This window comes from Canis lupus, chromosome 36 (genome assembly GCF_003254725.2).
Source record: "Canis lupus dingo isolate Sandy chromosome 36, ASM325472v2, whole genome shotgun sequence".
Lineage (NCBI taxonomy): Eukaryota > Metazoa > Chordata > Mammalia > Carnivora > Canidae > Canis > Canis lupus.
The window spans coordinates 11,059,188-11,075,743 of NC_064278.1; the positions used below are offsets into that span (position 1 = coordinate 11,059,188).

At 36.6% G+C, this 16,556-nt stretch overlaps 1 protein-coding gene across 3 annotated transcripts in view; it reads right to left on the reverse strand.

The window, feature by feature from the left end:
• Nucleotides 1-476: 476 nt before the first annotated feature.
• Nucleotides 477-16,556, reverse strand: part of GALNT3 (polypeptide N-acetylgalactosaminyltransferase 3) — a 43,673-nt gene continuing 27,593 nt past the window's right edge. For 2 of the 3 annotated variants that reach the window (XM_035698438.2, XM_025470999.3), the window contains exons 4-11: nucleotides 13,865-14,014; nucleotides 11,903-12,137; nucleotides 11,298-11,415; nucleotides 9,422-9,622; nucleotides 6,922-7,053; nucleotides 6,620-6,721; nucleotides 2,417-2,569; nucleotides 477-1,573 (exon numbers count right to left, since the gene is read on the reverse strand). In XM_035698438.2, coding sequence (XP_035554331.1) covers nucleotides 1,451-1,573; nucleotides 2,417-2,569; nucleotides 6,620-6,721; nucleotides 6,922-7,053; nucleotides 9,422-9,622; nucleotides 11,298-11,415; nucleotides 11,903-12,137; nucleotides 13,865-14,014 — 1,214 coding nt within the window. In that variant the 3' untranslated portion in view covers nucleotides 477-1,450. Of the gene's footprint in view, nucleotides 1,574-2,416; nucleotides 2,570-4,361; nucleotides 4,406-6,619; nucleotides 6,722-6,921; nucleotides 7,054-9,421; nucleotides 9,623-11,297; nucleotides 11,416-11,902; nucleotides 12,138-13,864; nucleotides 14,015-16,556 lie in introns of all 3 variants that reach the window. The other variant, XR_007408623.1, reaches the window with a different exon arrangement.

The following is a 16,556-nucleotide window of genomic DNA, read 5'->3' on the forward strand; positions in this document are numbered from 1 at the left end:
TTTAATGCAAGTTCAAAGTTACAAATAGACGATGGTACCAATAATTTAAAAATATTTTCTTTAGTACAACTGAGTGTCAGCAATATTTAAAATATGAAGCTAATCATACTTTACTTCTTGAATAAGAATATAAGAGATCTCTATATAAAATGGACCAAAAAGAAAAGAGTGTTAAATCTATGCAGGTACCACATCTTTTTTTTTTTTTTTTTTGGTATCACATCTTTCAAAAATTACTCTATCAGATGTTCAAGGAATATCAGAATTTCATATAAAACTTCAAAATATCTAGCATAGAATCTTGTCCATTCCCTATTCCTTATGCCATTATCACGAAATACTTGAGTCCTCCTTAAGAAATATCTGAGGACTCTAGGACAGGTACTCAGAAATTAAGTATACAAAATTCATGCTCCCCTCATCTAACATGAATTATATATTTTATCCAAAAGAGGAAAGAAATTTAAAGCAAATAATTACAACAGTGATAAGGATTCATTTTATTGTGTTTTCCACATAGAAGGCTTTTTTGATGAAAAAAAATTCTTTACAAAGACAATCTAGATTGAATCAGTAAAAAATAAAATTTTAGGTCGTAAATGAGTCAAGTATTCTGCACTTGAAATTCAATTTCACAAACATTCAAGATTAGTGAATTTTGGTAAGAAATAAAGGCCAGCAGAAAGAAAAGACACCTTTTCAACAGATAGTAATTTATAGTTTTTTTTTTTTTTTAATTGCTTTGGGAAAACACACAGTATAGTTATTTAAGAAATGTCTTTTAAGCAAGATTTAAGTGCTTCAAGTCAAGTGGGCTTCAGACTAAAAAATATTTTAAAATTTGCCAAGATATTGAAGTGTTAAAAATATTCTCCTTATTCATTTAATTTTATGTTTAAGGAAACCTATGACAGATAAGTAAACAAAAGGCAAATAAGTTTACCTGCATTTTTTTATATAATAAATTCTAGATCTATAAAAGTTTCCTGGTTTGTACACAAAGGCCAATGCTTGACCTTCATTGATCCACTTCTATGTAGTTAAAAAAATACAATATCAAATCTTTCTCCCTCCCCCCAAAAAGCTAGAAGAAATATTTTAAATTGTGAGTGTGCGAATGTAGCTATGCGTATCTTTAAGGTACAAAACACACACATATCACTTTACTTAGAAAATTATTTTCATCATACTGTAAACATCTCTTTCCCTACATCTGGACATTTCAAAATAGTCTTTGGTATTATTAGTCATTGTGCTTTGAAACGGAAACTTAAAAAGATTTCTGTAGCAGTGCTACATAGATATTTTAAGATATAAATAAGAAAAATGCACTTGGAATAAGTTACAATTAGCTGCTTTTGCATAATTTTCAAAAACTACAGTGTATGCCTAGTCACAGTTTTATGAGAAAGAATATCTCCTTTTTCAACTCCTTAATTTTAAGGAACACTTAATCATTTTGGCTAAAAATCCATTTTTGGAGTGGATCTGATGGATTGCATGACACTAAGCTCGGATGCTCTCCATTTGCTGAAAGGCACATTTTTAAGAATGGATTATATAGAAGTTGATCCTAGAAAAAAAAGAAACACAACAGGCATTAAATTTCAAGATTCACAGTTAACTGATAAACATGAAAACTACATTATGATCTTATCTAAGCTAAAGGAGACTGACCTACCAAATGTACACTATTCTCAATTTTTAATCTTTCTCAGGTCAGCCTTGTCTGATAAGATCTTGTTGGTTTCTGTTGTAAACAATACCATTTATGACACTACTTGTTCAATTCACAGAAGGTAGTACATAAATATACGTACAGAGAGTAAGGTCTGAATCAAATTTTCAAGTAAGAACCATCCCATCAGTATATCCATAAGTGACAAATTCTTTAAAAATTATAAGTTATAAAAATAAGTCTTTTAGTGTTCTAGTAGGGCACAAAACAATTTTTAGGTAAGAACTGCTATATCCCAGCTAAGCCTTAACACATAGATTTAAAAACAGAAAAGATCTTTTGCGTATTCTCTCAATTCTAAATTCATATTTTAAAAAAGTACTACAAGAGGAGAAAAGGATCACTTTAGGTGAGAGAAAGATAATGATTTTTTTTTCTCTCTGCCACGATTTTTAAAATGTGACTGTTGCCAGAAGCCCTGTAAAAACTCTAAAAAGACAAATATGAGCAACTATTACTAATAATGCACAAAAGTGTTGATCTGCATAAATCATGTTTTCACTAAGCATAGAGTCATTCTCTCTTATCACATTGGTAGACTTACACAATAACAAAGTTAACAAAGAGAAATTCTGATGGATAACATTAATATGCTATGTTTAATGCATTTTCCCAGATAAGCAATTAGAGCTAATCAAAATAATTACATAAAGGGATGAATTAATTGCTCTGAGGTACCTTCTGGATCTCCCATATCTGCTCTCCACTGGCCACTGTCCTGTGACCTTTGTAGGTACATGCTCTCAGCTGAACAAGACCTTGAGCAGCATGAAGACACAATTCCTTCTGGATGTTATGCCGAATTTCATGTTGAGCCGAGTATTCAAAATACTGTGAAAAGAACAATGCTATTACTGACCTGTATCCTCATCATATATCCTCAGCTGCAAGATAATGGTCCAATAATATTGATTTTTAAAAAATGAGCAACCCTCTGAATAATGAAGTCATTATTTTGTGTACTCAACAAAATAATACTAAAAAAAAAAAATAGGTATTAGAAACATAAGCTGAGCTTTTAATGACAGAAGATGCTATAACCCTTTTCCAGCCTATCACCAGCAGGTAGTTATGTAAGAGACTATCTTCCTCCCATGTCAGAAATGGGAAGTAAGCAGGTGGGATGGAGGTTAGCTAGGACAGGTACACCACAGGAAAGGACCCGGAAACGTCTAGCAAGCACATTAACTGCCTCTTTCTCTCCGTAAGTGTTCCTTCTCTCTTATTCATCTCAATTAATGGAGTTTCTATTAACACTAGGAATAAGTAAATGAGGTACTCTCCATGTCTCAGTTTCCTTGCCTGTGAAAATGGGTTCCTACCTCACAGGGTTATGAGGATAAAGGGTTAATATATGTAAAAACACTCAGAACAATAACTGGTACATGGTAAACTTTTAATTCATCTTAGCTATTATTACCAGGATTAATGTTTCTTTCTCTCCATTATGTCTAATGAACTAATTAGTTCCTTAGTTCTACTGAATTTCCCTCTCAGATGTCACCATCCCACTTTGCTCTGTACCCCACTTCTCTTATTCCGGCACTCAGAATCTCTACCGTAATAGGTCAAGCTACCTGCAATTTCTGCAATTTCACTCTGCTGCCAGTTAGTCTTTCATAACACCTACCTGATGCCCTACCTCCCTTACTTGAGTGAGTCACTACTGTTGCTTAGAGGAAGTCCACACTCCTTAACTAGTACATGAATTCTTCCGTCACTACTGTTGCTTAGAGGAAGTCCACACTCCTCAACTAGTACATGAATTCTTCCGTTTTCAAGCTTCTATCAACCACTAGAGCCTGCACTGTACAGCATGCTCTTTTCACACAATTTTACCAATGCAGAACACATGCACCCATAACTCTAAGGCTGCTTTACTGTGCTTTGCCTGAAATATCCTTCTGGATCCTCCTCTGCCCAGCAAATTCCTTTTTAATCCTTCGAAAGTCAATTCAAATGTTACTTTGCTTCTTTAGTTTCCCTGAGCTTGTCGTACTGAACGAGATTACAGCCTTTTCCAGGGTTCCTACGGTACACCAGAAATAACTTTGGTAGCACTCTATTGGAATTGTGCGTGCTAGTAGCTAGCTGGCTTTACCATGGACCAAAGTCAGGCAGCGTATCTTGTAATAACATCCACTACAAAGCAAATATGTCATAATGTTGACATTCCAAAGATAAAATAAGTGAACATAATGGATTTTCAATAATGAAATAATTAGTCTTAGCAATAATATTTATTGAGCCCTTATTATGGGCTAAGCAGGGGCTGTTCTAACCCCTTTATGTGCACTCCACAAACATTAGCTGAATTAATCTTGAATTCCCCTGGTCTTGGCCTCATGCTTAATTTAGCTCCTTCCACAAATATATCCATCATTTTTATAACCGATAGTTCTTCAGATGGAGACACTGAATGAAAATGAGAGGAGATCATGAAAACAGCACTTTGGTTATACTTCTTTAAGAAAGATAAATCTTAGGATTTCAAAGATGGTACAAAAGTCAGTATTTTACTTCACCCACATTATATTTTTTTTAATCCTTGAAAGGCAATTTATAAGGAACAGGAAGTAGCTGAAGATACTTGGGCAACCAAAAAGAATATGTAAATAGCCACCTGGGAACACTGGAGAGACATAGCCTAGAATGAGGATGAATACCCTGGAATAGAAAGCCAGAGAAGCAAAGCATTAAGTGCTACAAAACCATAATGACTTACACTGCATTGCACCAGTATATTGGTCAACAGAGCCACATTACCAAAATACTTTTTTAATTTATTTTTTATTTTTATTTATTCATGAGAGACACAGAGAGAGAGGCAGAGACACAGCAGAGGGAGAAGCAGGCTCCATGCAGGGAGCCCGATGTGGGACTCGATCCCGGGCCTCCAGGATCATGCCCTGGGCCGAAGGCAGACATCTGCTGAGCCACCCAGGCGTCTCCAAAACACTTATTTTTACTTGGCATGTACAAGTGCTGTTACAGTGGAGCTTTATGTTACAAAAATATTATCTGGTCAAAACAGTAAAAGGGAGCAGAAAGAAATGATCAAGTTGGATGATAGCTCTAAAACACTTAGTGCTCAAGTAAATTTGCAAAGGAGTTCAAATGCAGTGCTTAACTTAAAAAAAAAAAATTTAAAGGGAATAAACCAAAATAAAACCAATGGCTATATTATAGTGCTAGAAATCAGAGTCATTTCCTTCCTTTTTTTTTTTTTTTTTAAGAATTTATTTATTCATGAGAGACATAGGGAGAGAGGCAGAACCATAGGCAGAGGGAGAAGCAGGCTCCCTATGGAGAGCCGGATACAGAACTTGATCCCAGGACCCCAGGATCATGCCCTGAGCCAAAGGGAGATGCTCAACCACTGAGCCACCAGGAGTCCCCATTTTCTTAAAAAGTTTACTAGGGGAGGCCTGCAAAGCTTTCTATGATCCAAGCCGCTTATCAACATTTCTGACCTTGTTTCCCACCCTGTCCTCCTGGACCACTCTGCTGCGGCCACACTGACTTTCTGACGGCTCCATTTACCTGCCACTGGCCTCTCACCATGCACCCCCTCTGCTGGAACACGGTTCCTCCCCAGATCCTTTAAGCCTCTACTCCAATGTTTCCTTTTCAAAGAAGTCTTCCTGAACCTCCAAAAACAAACACCTCTCCCCCTCCCGCATGTTCACATTATCCACCTACCCTGTTTTATTTTTCTTTATGCCCAAAATTACATATGTTTTTCTTCTCCTTCAAGAATACAAGTTCTCATTCCCACCAGGTTCTCACTAACTCCTAGGCACCTTCCAAAAAATGTTTTCAAATGTCCTCTTTCCAAGGAAAATGTCTGGGCATCCAGCCTAATCCATTCAGATGCCCTCCTCCATAAAGCAGTCTGAATGCTTTATCCCAGACCTTATCATGCTGACTGTAACCACTGTCTTTGAAGTGTAGATTTCCTGCAGGAGTTAGAATCTAAATTGCTTGAACCCAGTAGAATATCCTGCAAGCAGGGGTCACTCAGTGAATTTGTTGAATGAACAAATGAAAGAGTCCAATCTTTCCAGGAGTTAACTTGTAAAAGGCAAGGCAAGAAGCTAAATACTAGAAATGATATTTTAATAAGTTCTGTGCCCAGAGTAGGCCAAGTAGTGACATGTGACATTTGAGTCTTGACTGTTTAAACAAAGAGTGGTAACAAGCAGATATATCATCAGTGGAGGATAATCAAGAACATGCCTTTACCTAACAACATATTGAAATAATACCACGACTTGCAAAGAACTTATAATACTGTTCTTTTGGTATTAACACTGAATAGAACTTGCTATTTTTTTTTTAAGGATTTTCTTTATTTATTCATGAGAGAGAGAGAGAGAGAGGCAGAGACACAGGCAGAGGGAGAAGCAGGCTCCATGCAGGGAGCCGGACGTGGGACTTGATCCCAGGTCTCTGGGGTCACACCCTGGGCTGCAGGCAGCACTAAACCGCTGCGCCACCAGGGCTGCCCTAGAACTTGCTATTGAGTGCAGTTAAATAAATACAGCCTTTATGCATAATTTTGCAAAATCACCTTGCCAGTAGTGCCCCAACATCAAAGATCCATACAGAAGATCCCATTTTTAAATTTCAAATGGCTTTGTTCTATTATTTTCTCATCTGCCTTTTTACAGAATGGGTAAGCCATTTCAAATTGTTTTCAGAATCAGAATGAAGTCAGAATCAAGTACTCAGCAACTTTAATATTAATTGCCAAACTTAACCTAAAACATTTTAAACACTCATTTAACTGAATACAAAGCTGATTTGGGACTTCTGACAACCTACTCGTGTTTGTAAGTGCCAGTGAGAAGGGAGGGCTTTGAGTAGTGCAGGGCTCACCTGGTTTCCCCCGAGTCCATGACACGTGTACAAAATTAATGGTTTGCCTCCTTGATTATTTTCTCCAACATCCAGACACAGAGGCTGACCAATGCTTTTTATCTAAAGGGAAAAAAAAAAAAAGCGTTTTAATCTATGTGGTTGATATTTTTTTCAAATAATTTCAGGAAATAGTATTAATAAATAGTAATGTGAAATCTTAAAAGCCATAAACCAAAAAGTATTTCAGCAATTTTCCCTGAACCATGTAAATATCTGTGGTGAGGCATATACCAAGTAAAAAGGATCAGGAAAATACTCACATATCCAGATATAACAGGATTAAGGTCTGGCACATATGCTTCTGGATAAATAGTATTCAGATACCATGTAAAATTTTTACATTGAAGGCGGTGCTTTATTTCAAATCTTTTTGAAAGATCACCAAATGATTTCTAGAGAAAGATGAGAAGTAAAAAGAATGCTTAATCAAAACAGTACTGATAAAGAAGTTCAAATGCTATGCTTTGCATTTATATTTGTGTCTTAAAAAAATTCTAGGCCAAAATATAAGATGTAATTTAACTGCATTCACCATTTATTCAGGCAATAAAGATGCCTCCCTGCTTGCTTCTGCCTTGAAAAAGAATTAAGTTACCACTGGTAGGTGCTCACATAATGCTATTTTATTCTTTCTTTGTGCTACTCAACCTCCCTCATGAGGCAAAGATCTCTAGAGAAATGGTAGTGGGAGAATTCAAAATTGATCCTAATTTTATGTCCAAAAATGATCTGTAAAGTGAGGTGTGAGGAAGCAGGTATAAAGAAATAGTTGCTGGGGCACCTGTGTGGCTCAGATAAGTGTGGCCCTTGATTTTAGCTCAGGTTGTAGAATGAGCTCCACCTCGGGCTCTGCACTAATTGAACCATTCTAAAATATATTTTTTTAAGATTTTATTTATTCATGAGAGACACAGAGACACAGAGAGGCAGAGACACAGGCAGAGGGGGAAGCAGGCTCCATGCAGGAAGCCTGATGCGGAACTCAATCCCGGAACCCTGGGATCATGATCTGAGGTGAAGGCAGATGTTCAACCACTGAGCCACCCAGATGCCCCAAGAAAACAATTTTCAAAGAACACTATTAAACTGAAAATATATTTGGTCTATAGGCAAAGTTTTAAGGAAAAATTATATTTGTTACCTAAATATGCAAAAAGTTTAAATGCCCAAGCTTACCATTTCAATTAAGGTAAATATTTTCTCTGCCAACGTCTAAGTTTTTGCAAAATGTATAAAACTCTAAAGGACTTCCGGCTAGGTTATGCATTTTATCACAAGATCTGTTTGCCCTGTGGTAAAAATAGGGGTTTAATGGTTCACTTCCCCCCTTGTGAGTGATAAGGGAGTGTAAGCTGCAGTTAGCACATGCTTATCTGCTTGGCCAAGGACCCGCGTGCAGTACACAGTCTGCCCAATTTGGCCTGGTGGCCTTAAATAAAAAGATGGCTATCTGACCCAGGCATGCTCTGACTTTGCATCTTACTGACATGTTACAGGGAGATACTGGAGAGAAAAGCTGGAAAGAGGTAATCAGACCTTTTGTTGTAACAGTCAAAATGTTGATGCCCTTTAATTTCAATATATACCCTCTTAAAATCAGCACTGTTTCTTACAGAGGGTTGGGTGCCGTTCACTGAAGCACATTTCTAAAAGTCTAGTTCATTAACTACAACCAGTACTGAACCTGTTGGAGCTCAGTTCCAATGTATTAGGCATCATAATTCTGCAGAGCTTTGATCCATGTGAGATCAGTAACAAGAGTGCCATAATTTCTCTGGGAGACAGGCAAGTATTTCGCCTCTCAAGACGGGGAAGCAGAGAAAAGGTTGGCTGAGCATGCACCCCGTGTTGAGCCAATCTCTCGACCACCCTATAGAGTGTCATCCCATTTAACAGTTGCAAAGGGGGCTCTGCCAAGGTAACCTAGCAAGCAGTGGAACCAGAACTTGAAAGAAAAAAAGCCTTGATATTCCTGGGTTTATTCTCCTGCCACATTCTGACACTGTTTCCATACCCAGTTCAAAAACCAACTTAGCACCTTTATTTAGGTGTCAATCACATCTCCCAAAACCAGTTAAAAGTGGTTCCACTTAATCTTAGTTTGAGGAAAATACTGAACCAAGGCAGTTACAAAAACTAAATATCTTCCATTTTATTTTTTTAAGATTTTTTTATTTATTTATTCATGAGAGACACAGAGAGAGAGGCAGAGACACAGGCAGAGGGAGAAGCAGGCTCCATGCAGGGAGCCCGATGTGGGACTCCATTCTGGGATTCGATCCCGGGACTCCAGGATCACACCCTGAGCCAAAGGCGGAGGCTCAACCGCTGAGCCAACCCAGGTGCCCCAATATCTTCCATTTTAAAGAACAAGGGGAATGCCTGAATTTTTTTTAAAAAGCAGTTTATTTGATTTTTCCTTAAAAAAAAGAAAAAACTGGCATCAATAAGTTATTATATGTTGCATTTAAAAAACCGACTTAAAAAATAAATTTTAAAAAAGTTTTTTACTTGGGGGCACCTGGGTGGCTCAGTCAGTCAAGTGTCTGCCCACGATCATGGGTCTCTGCTCAGCGGAGAGCCTGCTTCTTCCTCTCCCCCCCGTTCATGTTCTCTCTTGCTATTCTCCATCTCTCTCTCTCTCAAATAAATAAAATCTTTAAAAAAAAGTTTTATATTTAAACTGACTCAAATAAGAAAAAGAATATGTGAACTTGGTGTGGACTTTTATTGTAACTTAATTATTTAGCTCTAACTTACTTGTTTAACAATTTTTGCTGCATCTGTGTTTCTCCTATAAAATATTTCCTTGTATTCATCCATCCAGACTTCTGCAAGGCGAACTTGGTTGCGAGCAATCACCTGAGTGCCTTTTGGAAAGGTATGAGGGCTTTTGCTGCGAAAAACATGTCCAACAACAGAGCAAGGCATAATCTCCAACTGCCCACCACATTGCCATACCTGATAATTAATGATATTTGTTTAATTTACAGTATTTTTAAAAAATCAAAGTGTTGCTTTTAAGTTCATTAAGATATTAATAAAAACAAAATATAAAAATTTATATATAGTGTCCACAAATAGTCTCTGTCCCTTGCCAGTTCAACTTAAATTCTTAAATATAAAAAACAATTTTATGAAATGGTACAAAAACTAAAGACCACAAAGGCATATTTTCAGAAAGTAATTTAACAAAATAGTGATTTCAGAACTTTCATAAAAATCAAGCCCCACACTTCTTTTTTTGCAAACAATTATGCAAGCTCTCTCATACCAAAGACCAAAGATTCTTCTGTTTTTGACTTCTATCTTCTTATACAAGGCACATGAGCACCTCACTTGAACCAAAGATTCTCTCATCTATGGCAGGAATTAGCAGTCTTAGAGTAGGCAGAACCAGACTCTTATTTCCCCCTTGCATATTCAATTTTGTAATTAAGAAACAAGTCCTGGGGCAGCCCTGGTGGTTCAGCAGTTTAGTGCTGGGCGTGATCCTGGAAACCCTGGAGACCCTGGGCCCAGGGTGTGATCCTGGAGACCCAGGATCGAGTCCCACATGGGGCTCCCTGCATGGAGCCTGCTTCTCCCTCTGCCTCTCTCTCTCTCTGTCTCTCTCTCATGAGTAAATAAATAAAATCTTAAAAAAAAAGAGAGAGAGAAAGAAGTCCAGATAATAACCAAGTACAATCTTTTAAGCTTGTACAGTACTCAGTCATTATAAAAAAATTCACACCTATTTAGAAACAGAGGGTCAAAAACACTTATTTGCATTAACTCTAAATAAAATGGAAAATTATTAAATCAATATCTACTGACTTAAATATCTTAGCAATCAGTTCTGCCATAAATAGTCACTAAGCAAAAAATCTAAAATGAATATATGTTTAATAATCTGTGCTAGTATTAGGGCAAATGAGACAACCCAGTGGTATTTTTAACTCAACAAATTGTGCCTGAAATCTAACATGTGTTAGGGGTTGGGAATACTTAAATGGATAAAAAAAAGACTCCTCCTTTGAGCAGTTCAAATTTGGCTACGATCATCACTGCCATTATGTGATGGAACCAGAGCTAAAACTTAAATCTTCTAACTCCTAGTTATTTTCCCACTACGTTCCAGACCGAAGGATGAAAGATGAATGAGAGAGTCCTTGCAGAAAATAAACTCATGAAGTCAAATAAGTATATGTGGAGGCCATCCAGAGTTTGTTTTGTTTCTCATATTAACTTTTAATATGCATAGGGAAAAAAAGCTCATTTAATCCCAAGAGTTAATGTCTTTTAAAAATTATACATAAATGTTTTTCCATTCTGACTCCCTTGATAATCAACTCATTTCCTGAAGCACTAGATTGAATTATATTTATCTTGGCTAGAATTCAGTAGCTACAAGTGCATTAATTGGTGTTATTGGCTGGACACAGGCGTTTAACTGAATCCTCTTGTTACACTGGCAGCAACGAGTAAATATATTAAGTTACATTTTAAAAGAAATACCCTTATTCTAAAATTTCTAGCAATTAAATTTTAGAAAGCACATAAAAGTAAAGGCTGCACACATCTATGATCTGTATCAGCTAATTAGAACAGAATGTGTACTATATTGTACTATAATGTACTATATTTATGAACTTACTCTGAAAGACATTTCTATATTTTCACCTCCCCAGATTTCCATTTCTTCATCATAAGTTCCAATATATTCAAAATATTCTTTTGATATGGAAAAAAGGCCGCCTGCAAAAGTGGGTGTTCTGAAAAATAATCCATTGTCAAACTTTGTTATAAAAATTAAATAAGAAAAAAGAGCTTAAAGAGCAACTGAATCAAATTCACAAAGAAATTAAAGAGAGATCACAATTTCCAAGGTTTTTTATAGTCTTACAATAAAGACTAAAAATGCTATCTTCAGTTTCAAGATTTGTGGGGGAAGGGAAGCACTTTAAGTATCTTCTCCCAGCAGAACAAAATTATGACGTATCTTCTGACCAAGCCCAAAGATTCTGAAGTGATGATTATGAGGAAGATGAAAGGCCTCATTTACTTCTACTTCCGACTCGGTAATATCATGTGTAAGTAAATATATACATAAGTGGCTTTTCTATTCCCTACATAGAATGTGTGTGTTCTTTATTTCGTTAGTGAGAATTACCTTGGAGGCAAAAAGTGTAGAAAGCTAAGAGGGCATACATATTCAAATAACTGAACTGACTTGTAAGACTTTGAGAGCAATCCTCTTACTTAATTGGGTAGGTTTCATCTTTCCTTCTTTGCCTCTCATGATCAGGAAGCGATTCCCAGCCAAATGAAAGACTCCAGTCAAAGTTTCCACGGTTGTGATTACTTCCATAAGGAGAAGGTTTGTTGAATTCAAATGTGTTTAGATCTATGGATGCAATATCCGGACTCACTACAGCCGTGTAGTTCTCGGCTATTCTGGCCAACAAAGGTTCCAACCAGCCGTAGAAACACTCACCTGGAAGGGACACAATTCTAATCAGTCCAATGAAAACACTGAGGGTTTTCTCTTTTGTTTTTTTTTTTTAAGACGGTTTAGAGAGATGAGAAGAATAGTCAATTGTGTTTTGAACATTTAACACCGAGGAGATTTCTTAAAGGTTTCTTATGATGAGATTGAAGGTAGAGTGAAAAGGGTAAAGGAAGAATCAGCAAAGTTGGGAAAATTTATTACACAAGGGATTTTTTTGTTTTGTTTTGTTTTGTTTTTTTACCTTAGTGAGGAAGTAAAATAACACTGGAGTATTTAAGTTTCAGATGGTGTGTTTCCCTCTGAAATGGGCCATGAGTCAAAGGCAACTTTTTGCTGATCCATGCCACCTAACCCCAGAAGTGCTCTGATTTAAACTGGTCTCCCTAAGGTGTAGTAATCAAAATCCTAATTTCTGAGTCTTAGGAGAAAATAAGTTAAGGAGTCAGAATATTCTGATTTCAGCAGTTGGAGAAGGACCATTCAAACCTGCCCCAGGCCTATCGGAAAGTGGGCCCTAGTATTACGGACATGACTCCTGTTTTCACACACAGAATTCCAGAGATTCAGTGCTACCCAGGTCTTCCCATCAGGCAGAGGGCAGCGTTGGGCAGTTACTAGGAGGACCACTTGGCATCAAGATCGTCATCAGATACATTTGCCTGAGAGGAAGAATATCCAGTCTGACATAATTGTAATTTTGGAGCAGGAGAGGAAATATTGGAGAATGAATCATTTCCTTTTTAAGACACCTCTTTTGGAATACCTTCAGACCTCTCTTCATTTAAGAGCCAGGTATTAGGAGAGTACTGGGTCTGTTGGCTCTAAAGAGACCCAAGCAAATCCAAAAGCACTCTCTAACAATTAGCGTATAACCAAAACCATTTGCCAGGTCAAACATAATCTAAGGGCTAGCCAATTCAGTTCAAAACTAAATACTCATATAAAAAGGATAACCCACTAAACTTATAGCTGAAGGACTAAGTGACATTTTAGTAATCCCTAATGGGAACTTTAAATACGGACTCTAAAAATACTTGCCATATACCTCATTTAAAATCATTGACACTGGAGAACAAAACCATTAAAAACAAAATAAAAAACAGTAGCAGTAGAACAAACAAAACTTGATAATATTCATAGAAAAGATACCCCAGAAGTTGGAAGGGGATACCCCTAACTTAGCTCAGGAGGATGTGCAAATCTTTGAAAAAAGAATTAAAATAGGGAAATTGAAAGTATTAGGACTAGAACAAAGGTTTTGTTTTTGTTTTTGTTTTTGTTTTTGTTTTTGTTTTAGGACAAAGTTTAAAGACAATTGATTGCGCTTAAAACTTTCATTCTTTTTAAACTGTAAGAATCAGCAATAACAAGGAAAAACACTTTTTTTTTTTTTTTTTTTTTTTTTAACAGAATGAGGATCTGAAAAAGCAAAGCTCAGGCAAGAATAACTTGCTGTGCAGGTTGATCACTGAAGGATATTGGAGTTAAGGAGCCTAAAGGAGCCTCCTCTGGAGGAGGAGGTAAGAACTCCATTTAAGTGCAAGGAGGTTCCTATCCAGAGCTGTAATCTGCTTCGGCTGTCATTGCTATAATCACCGGTTGAAAATGACGTTAAAGGAAATACAATTAATCATTTAAAGAAAGGCTTCTTCGCTTTTTAAAATAGAGGGAAGCAGAGAGAAAATGTTACAACTATGTACATATATACTTACAGTGAGCATCTAAAAATGTGAGTGTTTCAGCTGTTGCAACTGTTGCTCCTAGCAGCCTTGCAGTGATCAGACCTTTTCTCTCTTTTTGTCTGACTATTTTTACTATAGAAAATTGTTTTATATATTCTTCTAATTTATCATGTAAGTACTCTGTAAAAAAAAAAGTATCAGGATTAATTCTTCCTAAGTTTATATTCACATATAACATATGAAAAGTAATAAAGAAACCACAGGGCAATGACATCTCCACATTCGTCATCTTAACAGTTGCACACATTCTTCCATTAAGATGAAAATTATATCTCTAATTCTTTAATGAAAGAAATAGCTACATATGCAAATCTTAACTTCTGAATTACTATAACACACGTTTATAATAAAACTTATCATGTACATGCAATATCAATAAATATATTTGGGGGAAAGGAGAGACTTCTAATGCAGTAGACCCCAGGACTTAAGAAGACTCATTTGGGAATCTAAGAACATTAGCTAAGAGAGGGAAGGAAATTGAATTTGACTAAAAATATATTTGACACTTCTTAAAATTGAGATTTAAAACTGGAAATTTAAAGAAAAATGCCAAGTATCAAGAGGATTCTCTGATATTTAGGCAGTGATCAAAATAAATTAAAACCAAAATGTTCAGGTAAAATGGCAAATAGGAAAGCCCAAGGCTATAGAGCAGTTTGGGAATATTTTCTCAGAGTCAGCATAAATTTTTGAAAGCTTTGGAACCCTCTGACACACAATTTTTTTTCCTAGCAAAAATATGACAGGAGAAAGGAGCATGTAAGTCAGGAATGAAGCTAAAAACAGGCTCTTATGAATGGGTACATAATTTGAGATTTTCAACATTCCAATTTGGATGAGAGACATGATAAGCAAGAGTTAAAACAGTAGGTAAAATACATTGATCACGTCAGTCAAGTGTTGCTCATATCTTGAAACAACTCTTAAGTCTGCTTTTTCACCACTAAATTCTTGATTCTTTGTTGAGTATATAATATAGTGCCTCAGGTGGCCCTCTCAGGCCTATAGTAGTACAGCCTCAAAAAGATCAGGGAATGATGAGAACATCAATAAATGTCCTGGGGTAGATGTTTGCTTCTGCCGGATTTCAGAAGCCAGTGAAGATGACTTTATCTGTGATTATATCGGGTTTTTTTTCTATTCTCCAGTGGTACAGATAAATGAGTTGCTTATTCAAACCTTAAACATTTATAAAGGAGGTGAGAGTCATAAACAACTTCTGTGGAAACTAAATCTAAACGTTGTTAACATAGAGTAACAGACTTAACTTTTTAACACCTAAGTATTCAGAATTAATTCTCTGAAAGACAAGCAGGGCTGTAATTTGTCTTAAAATATAAATCATGGATATTCTTCTCTTAATCATAGGCTTGACTTGTAAAATAGAAACTTACATAAAAACATTTCAAAGGGGACGCCTGGGTGGCTTAGCCTCTGCCTTTGGCCCCAGGGCGTGATCCCAGAGTCTAGGGATCCAGTCCCACATGGGGCTCCCTGCATGGAGCCTGCTTCTCCCTCTGCCTGTGTCTCTGCCTCTCTGTCTCTCATGAATAAATAAATAAAATTTAAAAAAAAAAAAAAAAACAGAAAACATTTCAAAGGCCTTAATGGAACTGATTTTTTTTTTTTAATGGAGTCACTACAGATTCCTTCAGTAAACTGTTCCACTGTTTGATGTGTTAAGGAATTTTTAATTTACCTACAACTTCTGAACTTCCTGTATATTTTAATCTGCCTAAATTCAGCACCCACCCATACCCATCTTTTTGTGAGGTTAAGAGCACAAAGCTGTGCAATCAGATCTCCTGGGTTTATCTATTTATAGCACCATTACTTTTAGCTGTGTGACTTTAGGTAAGTTATTTTATTTTACCCGCACCTCAGTTTATCTCTAAGATGAGGATAATAACACCCTCACAAGGGATTGCTGGGAGGCTAAACTGAAAGATTGCTATACAAATAAAGCATTTAAAGGCAGGGCTTAGGGCAGCCCCGGTGGTGCAGCGGTTTAGCACCGCCTGCAGCCTGGGGTGTGATCCTGGAGACCCAGGATCGAGTCCCACATCGGGCTCCCTGCATGGAGCCTGCTTCTCCCTCTGCCTGTGTCTCTGCCTCTCTCATTCGCTCTGAATGAATAAATAAATAAATCTTAAAAAAAAAATAAATAAATAAAGGCAGGGCTTACCACATGGCCTACTCTCTGAAAATGATGGATTATCTTTTGTTTTACTACCATTGGGACTTACTTATCTCTTTTTCACTTGATTTTCCACATATTTTTGCTGCTTTTCCCTAAACCAACTGAAATCAGGGGCTATAGTTTGTTTCTACCTCACAAACTCCTTTACAGTGACTAGGGACACATTTTCCACAGATAGATCTTTGATTCAATAAGACAAATGAGTTACATTGGTATGCAAAGATATCCCCCACCAAGGAAACTGTTGCAAATGTATTGTTAATTGCTATAAAGAATTATAAAAATATCCAGACCCTTTGGCCAGCAGCCTAACTTAACCAAAGATACAATTCAAACAGAGGAAGCTGACATAAGCACAAGGATATTCACTACAGTGTAAGGTATACTAACACTCGGAGTGAATGAAGGTGAATGGTTAAGTAAAATGCATCTGGTCCATCATCGTCAGCAAAAATAAAG